At 35.6% G+C, this 16,934-nt stretch overlaps 1 protein-coding gene across 2 annotated transcripts; it reads right to left on the bottom strand.

Annotated features, from left to right (window-relative positions):
* Nucleotides 1-1,239: 1,239 nt before the first annotated feature.
* On the bottom strand, nucleotides 1,240-16,717 carry LOC133689594 (brefeldin A-inhibited guanine nucleotide-exchange protein 5). 2 transcript variants are annotated; one of them, XR_009841322.1, is made up of 35 exons: nucleotides 16,550-16,717; nucleotides 16,294-16,404; nucleotides 16,118-16,193; nucleotides 15,533-15,785; nucleotides 15,239-15,360; nucleotides 15,098-15,156; nucleotides 13,847-13,904; nucleotides 13,682-13,766; nucleotides 13,370-13,576; nucleotides 12,978-13,036; nucleotides 12,834-12,903; nucleotides 12,676-12,744; nucleotides 12,371-12,493; nucleotides 12,217-12,270; nucleotides 11,993-12,081; nucleotides 11,747-11,843; nucleotides 11,554-11,652; nucleotides 11,229-11,429; nucleotides 10,986-11,096; nucleotides 10,733-10,917; nucleotides 9,179-9,805; nucleotides 8,513-8,930; nucleotides 7,459-7,698; nucleotides 7,223-7,346; nucleotides 6,965-7,113; nucleotides 6,358-6,714; nucleotides 5,657-5,823; nucleotides 5,310-5,560; nucleotides 4,727-4,899; nucleotides 4,175-4,288; nucleotides 3,720-3,856; nucleotides 3,288-3,609; nucleotides 2,596-2,691; nucleotides 2,289-2,409; nucleotides 1,240-1,469 (listed from the first exon to the last, which is right to left on the bottom strand). XR_009841322.1 is itself a non-coding variant. In XM_062109505.1 (34 exons), the coding sequence occupies exons 2-34, from the start codon at nucleotides 16,394-16,396 to the stop codon at nucleotides 2,347-2,349; spliced, it is 5,358 nt and encodes a 1,785-aa protein (XP_061965489.1). In that variant the 5' UTR covers nucleotides 16,397-16,404; nucleotides 16,550-16,717; the 3' UTR covers nucleotides 2,013-2,346. The 2 variants fall into 2 exon arrangements, 1 of the variants encoding a protein (XP_061965489.1); XM_062109505.1 differs by lacking the exon at nucleotides 1,240-1,469 and having other exon boundaries at nucleotides 2,013-2,409.
* Nucleotides 16,718-16,934: the final 217 nt, after the last annotated feature.

The following is a 16,934-nucleotide window of genomic DNA, read 5'->3' as shown; positions in this document are numbered from 1 at the left end:
GGGATATGCCTATTTTCTTTATCATATGAATCGATATGATGTTAACTATTGATCCATCATCAATTAAGATATTCTAACCAACATCAATTTTACATGAAATGGTTTATTATGTGGCTTAGCTCCAAGCCACAACTCCTTATCCAAAAATAAAATTGTTGTTAAACAATCAACATTGGTTAACTCCTTATCCAAAAATAAAATTGTTGTTAAACAATCAACATTGGTTACATCATCAACCCTTGAGAATAATATTTCTTCAAATTTTTTGAAGCCAAGGAAAACTTGGGCAAGAGCTAATAAAGTTTCTAGAGAGCTTTATTGTCTTAAACAAACTTGTGTTTGATGGAATATTCCGTAACTTAGAAATAATTTCTTTTATAATTGGATCTATTACATCTCTTTTTAATGACTTAATGACCATGACTGGTATTTAAGAGTTAATTAGATGAGAATGAGTAATCTCTTTATTTTTAGAAAAAGTCATAAAATGAGTTTTAGACTTCGTTTGCATACTTAAATTTGAGTCATGTGGTGGAATCTCAATCATTTCTTGTATAATTAGAAAGGGAGAGCTTTTTATATTTGATTTGGTGGTTTTGTTGTCTATTTATAAATAGATTAGGTGCAATTTAGCTCCAACATTTTTCATCTAAAGAATATTTTGGGAAATTTAATATGAAAATTACTTAAAATACCTTTAATTAGAATGATATTAAAGTAAAAACCATGAAAATATTTAGACTGAGTTTTTAATTAATTTTAGATCCAAACTGAAATTTAATCTATTTAGTCATAGATATCCGGATCATGTGTCAAACTTGTTGAAATTTTAATGTGTACATCTAGAATGCAGTGACAAATGGTGAAACACAAACGTGTAAAAGTTTGGATGTAAGCTATCAGCGGCCGTTTTCCACAAATAATGCATTTGGAAAAATTCATGTTTATTGATTTGGTTAACGATTCCATTTAACCTAGTTGATAATTGATATTCTATGAAAGTGAAGCACTATTTAACATTATAGCACATCTTCAATACTACTATATAAATTCCGTCTCACCTCTAATTAAGGAAAAGGAAACCAACATGATATATATATATATATATATATATATATATATATATATATATATATATATATATAAAAGCAGTCACACACACATGCATGTAAGACACCCACATGTATATATATTACTAGCTATCTTATGTCTATAATTTTTATTTAAATGCAATCAAAATTCTTTACAAGTTCTAACAATTAACATATTAATCTAATTACAAATTGTCGATCTTTACATAAAAACTGTCAGATTTTAAAAACCAAACATTTTAATTTCATAAATGTTAAAGATGTTTACTTATAAATAATTTAAAATAATATATTAGAGATTATAAGAAAATATTACTCCCTTCGTCTCCTAAAACGAGTCATTATTTCCTTGCTCAAATGTCTCAAAATGTACGTCTCCTACATAAAAGGTCAAAAAAAGAATGAAAAGAAGATTTAAATTTTACTATTTTATACCTCTTTAAAAAATGAATTCACATACGTTTTTGTTCAACTATGTTTAGTTTTTGAGGACAAGTGATAAATACAATTAAGAACGATATTTAATGCATTTTCTTAGTTATCCGTGACAAGTTTAAGATAAAGGAATATTTAACAATTGAATAATACATGCGAAGATCACTTTTTTAAGACCTAGTGCGTGCGCGTGTGGTTTTTAATGTAGAAAGGAAACATTGCACGAGCAACCGAGCTCTTGCGAGTCAATACCGAGATGTTACGGAACTTGATAAACCACCACACACATACAGAAGAAAACATTGGGCAAGTAACACGACACTTTTTCCTCCTTCACAGGGCCCCATGAAATGAAAGCATGGTTTAGGTATTCTTTTCAAGTCCAACACGGATTGAAAGAAGAAAGCTTTGTGTTCAAAACACAACCGAGACTGGATAGTCCTGTTCAAAAAGACAAAGGCTGGATAGACAATGGTGCAAGCAGCAGACATCAACATGCTGATTCTCGTTTCTTATGAATATCAACATGCCATAATTTCAATTAAATCACCAGCAAAAAAAAACAAATGGTACAAAAAGAAGGAAAATTTAATCCCTATATCTTCTTACTCTACATACCTTCTGTTTGTTATGCTTGAAACTCGGGTCCCTAGAGGTATATTTGCTTAAAAAAAGGGAAGAATCTACAAATAAACTTCACAAATGAAATTAAAACGCGTAGTCGAGCGCAGGAAAATTAGCTGAACATTAAGACAATCAGACCTTGAATGTTCTGCCTTGCTGAAAGTAATTCCTCCACAAACGGACACTAGAAAAACCACTATGGCAGTAAAGCTTTCAGCTGCACCCTGAAAAGATCACCGAGTGCCCCACGAACATCCATCTAAAAACCGAATGAACAGATAATTAGTTTCAAGCAAATGCCAAGATTCTAAACTTTAAGATAAAAATGAAGACAACACAAGTAAAACCAATCTCCCATTAAGCATCATGCGAACTGATGGATGGAAGTTAAAATAAGATCTTAAAAATTCACTTCCATTGCTAAACATTCTTTAACTCAAGATACCTGATCACAGCACACGAGTTTTGTAAGCAAGGGATAGAACTCTCTCAGGTGTCTTCTGAAAATCTTGTTGTTCATAAAGCACATGCCCTTGAGCACCTGAAAAAAAGCGGTAAAATTCCCAGTGACCAGTGCAGTTTACAGAAAATAAAGAATCAAGCAAAACTTGTTTATATTTTCAAACAACCACCCCACTTTGATGGTGGAAAATAGATTGCCACCTTCAAATAAGAAAATAGAACCCTAAAATGTACAATAGTTAGTACACACAAGCGAAGGGAGTACCATTACAGATTGTGAGCGTCATCTCCCTACCTTCCTACTTTTGTCATGTGTCTGTGCACACATGGGCTATTAACAAGGACAATTCAAATTGATTGAACAAATCCCTACCAGTAAAAACACTATGAGGGCACCCAAGGAAGAGAAACAAGGGAAAAAAAAAAGAAACACCCCTAGTGGTAACATGGTATATACAATAGAAAGCATCTGTGAAGCTAGTTATTACCAAGACCAGGATGTGAAATCATACGGATCGAAACTCGAATTTATCCAACAAAGTTGCAACGAGTGGAGCAAATAGGAAAAATATTTCTTATCAGAGACACATGATGGATACGTGTGCTAAATCAGCTCTTGCAGCATGTTCTGAATATAATGACTTTTCAGAAACAAATAAGAGATAGATTCCATACCTTAACAATGACTGGGGAACGCAACTCAAGGACTCGGTGAACATCCATGTTAGTAGTCTCTCCTACACTGGATTGAAGGTCGGATGCTTCCCTTAGTACCTGTTCACAGAAAGAAACGAGTTTCTCTTCTGCAACTCCTTCAAGTTTCTCTTCCCCACTAGAATGCCCAGCAAAACTTGAATCATTGTGAACTCGAGCAACATCAACATTAGATTCCTGCTGTTTCTCGTTGATGGCATCAAAACCTGAAGTTGTTTTCTGCAACACATCTAGATAAATGCTAGTTCCAGCTAATTCTTGCCGAAGAAGATTTAGAGGAGGCCTGCCAAAGACGAACTAGTATTCAGTGTTCTTCCAATGCCAGGATCAAAAGCACTAATGCAAAAGAAACAAGAAAAGAAAAATAAATTGCAGCAAGAAATTGCTTCCCACCTCTCAACAGGAATATGGTGCATACGCATTCTGAGATTCGAATATGAATTATATGAAGCCGCAAACTCTAATATGGACAATAAAACATCCATTATAGCAATCTTTTGAGAAGCTTTCAATTTGCTCCAATACTTCTTCTGCAAATTTTAAGAAGATGCCGCTATTAAAAAGGAAAAGACATGTCACAAAGCGAACTTCTCTCTTCTAGTCTTCCCTAAACCTTCAGATGCACTGAACAAGATCGGTACTTCCAAAAAGAAACAGTATATGTGAAACAACATTATTCAGAAAATTAGCAATTGTCTTAACAGATTTTCATGGCTTGAAGAAACTGGCTTTCCAAATGTACACAAGAACAAATTAAGTTGGACATAAGGTAGATCTAGAATGTTCCGTGAAAAAGGAAAGGAATGATGAATAGAATTCATACATCAAAATTTAAAAGAAAGTTATACCTGAATACTATCAATGGCACCAAGAAGTAATAATTGAGTGATGCACTTGCCCCTAACAGTTGCCATAAGTGGACTTTCCACCTCTTTGGCATCAGACTCCACAGCATCTGGAATCTATAAAAGCACCAGACAAAGAACAGAAATAAGGGGAATAGAAAATATGTAGAGTGCATTGTATCTCAAAGAAATAGATAATGGTATATAATAAGATTTCCTTTTGATGATTCATTTGGCTGACCATAGATGAGAATTTGGAAGACTTGAAAATACAATGGCTAGCATAAACAGCATACAAAGACAGTAAAATATAATGATTGGAAACACCTAAAAAGAATTGGGTTATATTCCTTTTAATCTTTATAATAGGTGAATATCGTCTCAAATAAATCCTGGAATCAATAATGAAAAAAAAAATCATGCCAAAGGAAAAACCACATCAGAAATACAAAACTGAAAACAAATTTGCTACTGAAGTGATTAAGGAATTAAATTTTCAAACAGCTTCTAAAAAGCAACTCTTTAGCGATCAATTGGGAAAAAGGAGAAGAGTACCTTGATAGGAGAAGATGGTGCTGAGGCATCAGAAACACGAGCCTTGGATTTGGAGGTAAAACTTCTGATAAACAGATTGTCCATCATGTTTCCCATGATCTTTTGACCTATAGTTTGATTCCTTTGAAGATCTTCAGCAGGTTTCTGGGATCTTCCTGAAGGTGATGGTAGGCCTACAAGAATAAACATATTCAGCTTTTTAAGAATTGTGACTGAACACATTTCAATAACTGGCTTTGGCTGTGCTGGCAATAGTATAAAGGGGACCGCACCACCAAAACTACAGATAACATGATTTATTATTCGTCTCTGAATGGTTATTAGAAAATCAATTTGGAGAATCACTTATTCTAGTTTCATTCCATGCCACTTAAATCTGTCAATCTCATCAATAATTTTTTGCCCTCACTTTACCTAATCTCAGTAGCTAGTTTCTTAGTTTTGTAGTTTTCCTTCGTTTCTTTTGTTCTCTCTTTGCTTCTCTAGCTTACACAAGGAGAAGTTCTTGTATGATACACTTTGTTTCTCTTAACATAGATTTTTACTTGAGAGAGAAAAAAATTCCAACATAAGACGAACTAACCTTCTGACCCTTCCAAATTACTTTGCAGTCCAAATTCTTGGTTGTGATCCAGTAAGACCATTGCATTAGGATTCCCTCTAGTGCCATGAGCACTGATACTTGGCGATGGCAGTGGAGATACATGTCCATTATCACTGGCATCAATCTGATGGTTATCTGTGCCAACCTCTGAATCTGTAACTAGCACCATAGAACCTTCAAAACCCAAAGCATTGAGCAGCTCAAGTGGTTGTGTTGTGTATGAAGCATCTCTAGTGTCCAAAAAAATATAAAGAAACACTGATTAGTAATAAGAAACTACAAAAGGTTTCCGCATCGTCAAATAACCCAGATAATAAGAAATGAACCTTATGCTTTTCAACAAAGTATCCCAGTCACTCTCGCTGAACTGGTGGCCTCCAACTTCTATAAGATGTACTAATGCACCAAGAGAGATGGAAACCACAGTCTGATCAGTCTTTTTTGCGCAGTCTAAAAGCAAACCCAGAAGTGGTGGCAGCATGAAACACACTTCCTACAAATTAAGAGGAGCAATGATAATTTCCACAGATAAATGACATGCATAACTTTCTAAACGATATAGTGATAGTATTGTAAATGCTACCACTCAGAGTCTGTTCAGAATATATAAAATTTATCCAACTCTAACAAATGTGCCTTGGATATATATTCCAGCAAACATGTGTATCGAATTGAAAGTCATTTCATGCTATCATCCTTTATAATGATTTTTTCCAATAATACTAAAAAACATGCTTAATTTGTAGTGTCTTTCAATATTTCAACCTTACGATTCATCGCACATGATGTCAACAAATTGGCATGCTATGTTTTTTATATTTTCAAAGAGCAAAAGAGATTTCCGAATGCCAAGAATTAAGCTCCAAGTCCAAGAATTCACCCAAGCAAGGATCTCACAAAGCCTTTAGGGGATGGGGCATCATAAGGTTTAGAAGTATAGCGTTGAAATAAAAGAGCTCCTTACCAAAAATATGTATGGAAGCAATAGTCCAAATATAGAGAGAGAAAATGAACAAACAATTAATACCTTATAGAAAGTGTTAAAGAGATTGCACAGCAACTGAAGCGAATGAATGCTGGTTTCTCGAAACAATTCATCATCAGAAGAGATTAAGCTTTCCTTTCCAGCATGTCTAACATGATCAAAAATGGGGAACAAGACACGATGGAATATGCTCTCCCAAAATGATGATGAGAACTTGCTACCTCTCTCATTTAGCAAATCAAACAAAACTTCTAGTGCACAGCTTCTGACCTCAGGTCTTAGATCTGATGTCAAATCAGATAAACCAGCTAGCATCGGGAACCAATAATGTTCAGTCACATCAAAGTTTGCATCAACAGAAACATCAATAGGCTTCAAAGCACCACCAGGTATAAGGCCCTGAAGGTTGCCAAAACATTCAGAAACAGTAGTGGAAGAAAGTTTAGTTAACAAAGCAATCAAAATAGTTGGTGATAACAAATATCATGCCAAACAAGACTAGTTTGCAATAATTATACAGCATTGTCATAAACTTTACAAATACACACAGACAAAGACTAACTTATCCTTGATATACAACACAAGCTTATGGCTAGGAGAAATACATAATTGTAGAAAAGATATGATTAGTGAAGACCATATAACAAACCTCTGCAAGACGGTCCTCGCATATGCGGAGAAGTGCAATAGCCTTCAAACCTATACGGTGAGAAGTTTTATTGTTGGCAAATCTTATAAGACAGTTTACACAGTCCATGAAACAATCCCCAACAACCTGATCAAAGTGTTCCAAGATAACTGCAAATGTTCCATTGTATTAGAAGTGCTTAATTGAAAAAGATAAGAAATAGCATGAATAAATCAAGGTAGTTTAACTGAAAGAAGAAGAAAATGGCCCCATTCCTACCCTGTTCAACATTTTCAAATGCACTTTCAACAATTGATTCCATCTCATCATCAGCAGCAGCAGTGAAAATCATAAAAACACTGCGCCATCCAGACTTGATGTTTCCAACTTTAGATTTGATCATCTGCAACAGACACCAGGTAATTAATTCTAAATGGAAGGTGTGATAGCTTATAGCAATTCTCAAGATGAAGTACTATTTAAAAAAAAAAACTCCAGGAAAGCTAAGTGCACACTTGAACAATGCAATCAACAATTAGCCTCCTTATGGATTGACTTCTACTATTCCGCATAAGAACAACAAAGGGTTTAAGAATGTCATTCTGGAAAGTGAAATTAGCAAGTTCAGCACGCTCCAAATACTTCATTCCAAGCTGCCTTAGAGAATCTATGGCATACATGGCAATTTTCTCATCATGATGACTCCCAGCAGAGATAAAGTGATTTGCCAAGACAGACCAAATTCTAGCCCAGACCTGGAAAACAAATATCAAAGAAAAACCTTAAAACCTGTAAAAAAATCAAAATGTAATTGATGGTGCAAGCAAGAGATCATTGTTGAACAGCATGCTTTCATGAATAATCACCAGTAAAATGAAAATAACACTGCTCAACATCGGAAAGTCCAGGGAGGCAAACTTCTCATTAGCAATGTACAAGTTCATCACAGTAGCTAGCCATTCTAAATACTTCAACTGGCCCACTATATACAATATTTAGCTAGTTTATGGAAATATGCAGACTACTGTTTCTCCTTCAGGAGGAGTTGATTGCGAAAGGGCACACGTGTACACTCCATTCAACAATGTTCGAGATCTCACCCATCATAACCATAAAATATCCAGCTACTTTACTGAATCACGAGGGGTGTCGACATTTGGAGTTCAACTGTCCCAATAGTAGGAACTACCATTTAACATAAAACTGTAGCAATTGAGCTTTAAAGGGAAAGAAAAGGAAAGGAAAAAGAAAAAAAAACACTATCTTTAATTGAATCTCAAATTCATTCTTGGTTAATTGAAAAGCATATTAACTTGTGGTAACTGAGCCCTATCCCAGGGCCCATGTGCCTACCTACAGCAAGGAACCATCTCTAATCTGCCAACAAGTTTCTACTCAGCAATCCAAGTTCTTAAAAGAATAGAAAACATGGAACTACATAGAACAACAAGAATGGAGTACACCAACTGTATTTAATGGGCCAATTTACCATAAGACAATAACTACATCCATAAATAACCAAGCACCAAAATAAACAGATATAGGAATTTGAATGAACAAAAAGAATACCATGCGTATACGAGCCATATTGTAATAGCTGATCTCAACAAGCTTTTGCAAACTAAATACACGAGCAGGAGTCTGTCTTAGTTCTTCTGCTGAAACACCACATAGAGCATTGAAGAACTCTACAACCGAATCACTGGGTAATTTAACACTATTGACAAAAACTTGTTCAGCAGGTTTCCCAGCCAATTCTCTTAAGGATTGAAGAACAGCATCCCTGGAAATTTGATTTGATCCAAGCATGACAGTTACTGCAATAGAAGGAGTTGAAGTGATGTATTCAAGCCGAGAAACACATTCTAAGACTGCATTCCATGTGTCTTGAAGGGAATCCGTTTCTGAGTCACATAGTGCAAGCAGAGTCCTCAAAGCTTCTACATTTTTACTACGCATCTCCTTTGGGGCATGCAAGAAAGTAAATCTGACATATAAATTCAGAAGCTTAAATATCATGATCAGCAATCTTTAACATAATGATAAATAGGCTTGAGCAGTGCTTCCATTAAGTAAGGTTAAACACACTGACCCTATAAATTGCCCAAGTAAGAAAACAAAAATAAATGTAGATATAGATATAGAAAGTAAACCGGGCAACTGTTATTGCAGAAATGAGACAAAAAAATAAATAAATGAACAATAAATGAGAAAGGACGGTGAAAAGGATCTTACCGGACCAGAGATGTTAAAAAAGCATAACGCATGGTATCCATTCCCAGAACATGTGTAATGTGGATTCCAGCTTTAAATCCCTCCATGCAGAGAACAACCCTTGGCTTGTTATCACCTTCCTCCATAGTGACAGAGAAAGTAACAAGCAAAGGCCATCCTACAGCTTCAACCATGGGCCTTATAATTTCAATCTGTTGTACTGTATGGAAAACTCCTCTTCTAGCTCCTTGTTTCCGGAATATTGCCTGTGTTTGCTTAATTATAGCTTCATTCTCTGACTTGGCATCAGTTGATGACTTTCGTTTGGGAAGAGCAAGATTAAGAATACTGACAAGGCCACCTCTCTCTTCACCTTCTGGCTTTTGTTTGCTGTTTTTCCCAATCCCAGCTGCATCATCTTTCAGTTTTATCTCATCCTTGACAATCGAATCATATATCTCTTCCAGTAGATCTGTTGGGGCACAATCTTCAGCATCACTCATGGCATTCATACGTATAAAATCTGACTTAGACATTTTTGGCCACACCATTGGATTATGTGCATCGGTGTTCAACAGTATAACCGCATATGCAAGAACATATGCAGTATCAGCATTTTTGAAAAGACCTGGATTGTCTGCACAATATCTGCACGACACACAACATACAAAATGAATAAACTTGAAAAAGAAATGGCATGTGACTGAAGTATTGACTGGATGCGTGGATTATGTTCAGTTGAAACTTTGAGACCATAGGTTTATCAACCTTACAAGGATGAGACATAATAAATGCATCTAATGAGAAAAAACATATGTTCAACTTCTTGATCACATATGACGCAATCACTGAGTTTGAAAACGAACACCGGTAGCACTAGCACGAAGATTAAAAGAAACAGCACAAAAAAAAAAACAACAACATAATAATAACAATAAAGTCACTAGCAAAAAACATCATCACATCCAGATAAAACTCAACCCTGTACCCATCCAAATGTCTTGACACTTTGTACAAAGGGGCAAAGATGTGTAAGTCAGTTGCTATATTTTTTAATGCAAGTTCCCTAAAGTAAAGAATAGCTGCAGTAGCTGTGAAGAAAATTGCCAGGGATTTTAATCATAGCTATGCAAGACTAAGGAAACATACATATCAATGCATCACATAGAAAGGAAATGGAAAGACAAAATTCGCTTAGAGGCAGTTTGCTGCAGCCTTAAAATTACTATCAGATAATGCTAAGAAGAGGGAAACATAAAACTCAAAACATAATCTTAGTTTTCACACATTGAGGGGGGGAGAAAGCTTTCCCTTTATAAAGGCTAATACTTGTAGAGCTGAATCATGGAGTGGGATATATCTTAAACGAATAGAAAGCCTAAATCCATAAAGTGACATGAGCGAGCCATTAAGGTAAAATGAAACCAGACAATGTCACAGATATGCAACTTCATAGCATGGCTTGGGAAGGAATAAAAGGAAGAAAACAACACGTTTACAGCATACTCTGACACGCATAAGCATTCACATTCATTTTTTAACATGACACGTAAAACAAACACAAATATCTCTTACCTCTCTGCAAACTTTTCCATGATACGATCTATCTTTTGAGCTTCCCCTGGAAGTCGAAATCCTTTCAGGAACTCGCGAATTGCTGTATCAAACTTCATTTCTGAAAACTTCATCGAATCTACATAAGCATGCATGACAGCAAGGGGAAACTCTTCGTGTTGGCCCAAATAATCACCAATCATGGCCTGAAAATTTATAAATGGTTATAGGAACCCAAAACAATATACAAAATAATAGAGAATAGATATTCCACCTTGTTCAAACTAGGAGTATTTCTCAGAAATTGAGCAACTGAAGCAGGATTATTTTCCACCAACTTGTTTGATATCATATACTCTAAGCCCTTAACTGAATGCCTATTGAACTGCAAAATAATAAAACAACCAATCAACCTTCACTGTACCATGAGCAAATTAACAAAAACAAATAATCCATAATTCCATGTCTCACTCAAATCCTCAGGTTCAATTTGCAACAATAACTAAAGGTCGCTCACCTCTGAGATAGCAGCTTCCATTGTAGATTTATGAGCCTTTGCCTTCTCAAAGTTATTGGGCACATCTTCCCTGCCTTTTACCTCTGCAATTTCTCTAGCTGAAACCTCTTCTTCAAGAGATTGGGTGTTTTTACTTTTCTTTTCCAATTCTCTACATGATCTCTCCCAATCAAGCAGGGATTTAAGTACATTCACAAGACACTGGAAAGGCCAAAGAAGAAAGAATTGATATGGCATCGTTTGCTAACACGGCAGCATAAAACATGTAGCAGAAGAGAACAGTTGATTAACTACCCAATTCATAGAAAGGAAAAGGCAAACCCACCTGAAGTGATGAACCTTTAATTGAGGTAGTCTGCGACACAGCAGCAGAATTTGGATCTGCAACTTGAGCCCCTTGAGATATTTTAGATAGGGTTGTAACCTACATGATACGCCAGGAGCCAACAAAAGAGAGTTTTACGCAATACAAATGCAAAGAGTAAACTGCAAATGAAATAATATTGGATGGGTATTACCATGCGTTCAAACAGGTTTGGTGCCTCGAGATCACAGTCATAATTCACATATACATCAACAAGCATTTGAGGATCCTTACAAACTTTTTCAAGCATCCTGCAAAACTGCACTGGATCAGAAGATAAAATAGGAAAATGAGCATAATAATGAAACAATGAACAAAATGTTGAGGCCAGACAATATAACTAATTGCAACATGTGCGAAATAATTGCAAAATCCAATTGATTAGACAAAAAATTATTACCGAAGAACACTCATTTTTTGGTTAGCAGGACACTCTGCACCATCCAATGATCGTAGAACTATCAAGGGAAAGAACACACCAACTTCACCCTGAAAATATTTGGTAGGCGCAACTTATGAAAAAAGAGAAAACTAATGGCATAAAAAATGGAGTCAAAATATCAAAGTGAACGATTTCATAATATAAAAGGTAGCAATAACAACAAGTAAAGATCATAAACATACTTTAAGACTTTCCCTGAACCGCAACAAAAGCACAAAGAAGATTCCAGTTGCATACTGCCATGAGAGAAAGCATGATCAAAAGAAAGTCAACAATCTAACAGCAGGTTCTTATAGAAATGGATGCAAGAAGAAAGGCATGGTGATTTTAATGAACCTGAAATATGATTGAAGATTGTGACACTGAAGCACGCAACAGAGCATAGGAAAGATATGCTTTTACTGAGTCAATAAAATGGAAGTTCTTTGTAAATGAATGGCTAACACCTTCCAATAAACCCTGCAGCAGCATGTCAAAAAAATTTATATAAACACCTGAACTTGTACTGAAAGAAATGTAACCAACTTTGTCAAACAAGAAATCAGCTTGCTAATTTACATAAGATTACAATAATTCTTATGCTTTTTTGACCAACAATCAAAGCATTACAAAAAATCTTAATTATAATCCATAAAATTAACCTGCAGAAGCTCTAGAGACAAAATCCTTGTTTTGGTGGTGACTTCATCATTATCCTCCTTCATGCCCATCTGCAAATGTTGAGCTTATAAATTATAAATAAGACTCCAAAAAGCTAACAGCAGGGTGAATAGAATACTGGGAAAAAAAAAACACTCACCTTACAAAGGGTGCGGAATACCAATAAAGCATCCCGTTGTCCAATGTCCATGCTCTCCAGGTCAATCCCTCTAAAGATAACAGTTAGAAGCAACCAAAAATTGTGCAACAATACAATATGTAGTGTATACTTTCATATCCATACCTTGTAATCTTTTTGCCATCTTCAGTATGCACAGCTTTGTCAAGAACAGCCTCCAGACCCTTTACAACGTATCACAGTTTCTTGTTAGTACCAGTACTATTCAAAAGGTGAGGTTTCATAAAAATAAATCACAGCAGCAGTGGCAAAATACTAACGTTGGGGAAATACTCTTATAATAAGGGTTATGCTGTTTCAATGCAAAAAGATTTGATTCAGAGTGGAAACATGTTACTGTAGGACCAAAAAATGTGCACACTGTTGTCTGTGGTTTTAGTTTTTCTTTTGCATGGAAATAATTCCATGGGGAGGAAGTAATCGTGCAAAGGTTATCATTGTCAACAAAGTGAGCCGCAAGGGTAGAAGAAAAGCAATACAATATATGAAATATAAACCTTGATATCAGAACCGCCTGCAAGATTATGGAGTTCCTCAACAGATGCAAGAGAAGTTTCTTTGATCTGATTAAGTGCATCCCCCAAAGTCATTTCTTCCTCGTTTTGGTCAGCATTAGGAGTTTCTTCAGTGCTTAAATCTGATTTCTCTGCCAAAGCAGCTTCGTCATTCCCAGTAGAACCAGTTGAAGTAGAAACCTGAGCTTGCTGTCAGACATGTTAAAGTTATCAAAAAGGAGCAGCCAAATATTTTCTCCTTTTCCAACAGATAGCACAAAAAAGAAACTTAAAACAACAGGCTTAAATCCATACAGAATCAGATTCCATTCTCCTGAATATGATGTTGATCATCTGTGTTAACATTGCCTTCGATGTTGCTTGATTTATAGGGCTCTTGCTACACAACCAAACAATAAAACATAAGCACCACGCCAAATTGATATCACGTTACCATTCTAGTAACTGCAAAGTAAGAACCTGTGCAAAGCAATGTTGTAACATATTCTGATGACTCCCAACAAAGGCTCCCCATGTACTGCATTTAAAACAGGTATTTCAATAGCATATCATTCAGTTAATTCAGAGCATGGATATTTTAAAAGAACAACAAAATAGACAAATGTACATTTCAACACAAATAAAGCAGCATGAATGTGCATGGTTTAACAGGTATAGTTTTTAGACAAAAAGCATAAATAATAATTCCAGACATTAGTTAGCCCGAACAATTAACGACCCCATTCAAAGTGTCCCCTAGAGCAGTGATTCGCATCTTATATGTCATCACCTCAGGTGCAGAAATAATACTTCAAATTGTTGATAGCTTCACTTGATGATGCATATACTGCCTGCTGGGACATGCGTATCCAATTTGGAAGTCTAGGGTAAGCTCTGTATCATGAACCAATAAGGAGGCATTTTGATCATAGAATAACTCTGCCTCGGCACTCATTTTGGCCTTTAGTCTGTATTTGTCCATATTTGCATTGGATTAGGCTTACCGTGGTAATTTTCTAGTTTCTGTAAGAGCATAACTTTGCTGGTCCAAGGGTCTTAGGTCTTATATGTTATCAGAACTTTATTTTAGTCTTTACTTATTTTAAATGAGATTTCCCCAAGTGTTGCTATTTTAGGAAACCAAGTCTCGTGAGAAGTTAGAACAACCAGACTCGAGTCTAATAAATGTAAATTGACCTGCATATGATTTATTTCCCCTTCTCTCCTTTTCCTTTCTTCTCCAAGGACTTCTATTTATCATTCACAACAAACATTCATATTTAGTTTTTTCCCTTTATGGTCATCATCGAGGCAAACCAAATCTCCATGTATATTTTATAGTGAAATTTTTCAATATCCATGAAACATCATTTCATACTTTTACATCCTTTCCCCCCTTGAATTATCTATCCACTATTCTTCAAACAACTTGATACCCTTCATCCCCTTGACATTTTTTAACCAAATTGCATTATTCTCTTACCATTTTAAAACACCAAATGCCAAACACATGTGTCACTAGTTACAAACCTAATATTCCTAATTCATCCATAACCTAGCTACCACAAAGGCAGACTACTCAAAACCTCTCTACATCACAACTTCTCCTTCATGCCTGATCTTTATAAAGCTAGATACTTCAATATACAGCAAAGCAATAGGCGAATCCCTTTAATAATGCAAAAGTGAAATGCTAAAAATAATTCTGCCATTTTATTCTAGATAATATACCTCTAAACTTTGTGGATGCCACAGCTGTCAGAAGTACCTTTAACACTTGAAGAATCGTACTGCATGCAGTCATCAGAAGTTAGCAGGCACATGAAGGAACATGTACAAAGTTTAACTAAAGATACATTTAAGTGAACGCACCTATCAGGTGATGAATTATCAATACAATTGCAAGCCATGTTCAGAATGTCCGTAAACAGCGGAACATTTTTACCACCTTCCAAACCAGGATCTCCCTCTAAATGATCATATGCAATGAGTTTCTGCGCTTGGAAAAGTATACAATAAGTTATCCATCGCCATGGAACTATAATATGTGCAATTATTTCTTATAGATAACACGGTTTAAAGGGTTTGGGATCCCTTCACAGCATAAAGATCCCACTTCAAGAAGAAAACATCCAAAAGTGCATAGTGACAAATTAAGTTACATACATGAAGACAATCCAAAGCAGGTTCTAAGATTTTCAAATTCTTCGTCTCAAATGCAAAACGTAGTGGATTTAAAACAAGCTCCGCTTCAGCTCCTTCCAAGGTGCACCCAGCATTTGCCAGTACAACTGTAATGCTTCGACTAATGCCTGCTTGCTTACTCGCCTGCTGTGCCTCTTCAGAAGTATGTTGAACCGTTTCTGACTGATCTGATTCTGTTCCAGTTTTTGCACCTTCACCCTCAGAATCAAGTGAGCTGCAAAAAAAATGATAATGGAGGACATCTACGTCAATTTTAAGACTCACTCGTGCTATATTCAAATCATTCTGGTTACCTAGTATTCCCTAGAATAATCCAATTACCATCTCAACATGTTTAATCCGACAACCGCTGAGCTCAGCAGCACATTACTATTAGACTCAAACAACAATCATTCGGATTGACTGGGTTTACTTGACAGTGTATAGAAATAAAAGAAAATAGCATGAAATTTTGCGAAAATAAACAGCGGGGGTGTGAAACACGTCTTAAAAACCAAATTAAAACAAAAGAGCATTACGTTATGAATGAAATTTTCAAATACAAACCTCCCGTCTCCAGCAGACGATGCTGCCTGATTCGTCTCAATGGGTTTAGGCTGCTGTGTCACCTCTTTTGTATCATCTGAAGAAACACAAAAACAAATTTTCCAAAATGAGCTAAACAACACGATCAGAATTAAAGATCCAGAAGAAAGTTTTTTTAAAAAGAAAAAAAAACTAACCTAAATAAGATTGGATAGCCTTTTGGAGATCGGGGAACTTCTTGCCCGAACATTCCTTTAGCATCGATTCAAATGCGCGGCTAACAAAACCACCCGCCGCCATTTCTAATTCTACAAAAAGAGAATGGATAGTTAGGATTACTGGATTTCATCGTAAAAATCACAAAATTAGAGCAAATTATGAGTCAAGTCGAAGAAGAGGATAGCATCGTTGACGTGAAATGGAGAGATGATTTGATTTGAGAGAATTTGTTACCTTTTCTTATTTGATTAGAGAAAGAAATGACGAATAATTGAGATCTGGAAATGGAGATGCTGAGAGAGTTGAGATCTCGCGTGTTTTAGTTCTGGTTTTTCCTACAGGGCTCGTCGCGAGGAGCCCGGATTTGATTTACAGTGGAGATCGGCTCCATGTATTTGTATACGGAGTAAACTATATTCTTGTTCTTATAGATTCATCAATGTTGCATTTTTATCCTTATATTTTATAATTTTACAACAATACTTTTATAATTTCTTAAGATTTTGATTTTGCCCTTCATTGCTGGTAGTAATTAATAAAAAGCTCACTTTGTATTTTATTAAACGTTACATTATATTGTACATGTACTTCTCCTTCTTCTTCTCTTTACTGTACATAT

Source organism: Populus nigra, chromosome 3, assembly GCF_951802175.1.
Source record: "Populus nigra chromosome 3, ddPopNigr1.1, whole genome shotgun sequence".
NCBI classification, from domain to species: domain Eukaryota; kingdom Viridiplantae; phylum Streptophyta; class Magnoliopsida; order Malpighiales; family Salicaceae; genus Populus; species Populus nigra.
This window is presented reverse-complemented; position numbering and strand designations above follow the sequence as displayed.

Coding starts and splice junctions, on each gene's coding strand:
- LOC133689594 (XM_062109505.1), bottom strand. CDS start 16,396: ATGGCGGCGGGTGGTTTTGTTAGCCGCGCATTTGAATCGATGCTAAAG. Junction 11,844..11,992: donor CAAAAAATGAGTGTTCTTCG/GTAATAATTTTT, acceptor GCAGTTTTGCAG/GATGCTTGAAAAAGTTTGTA. Junction 8,931..9,178: donor TTTTTAACATCTCTGGTCCG/GTAAGATCCTTT, acceptor TTTATATGTCAG/ATTTACTTTCTTGCATGCCC.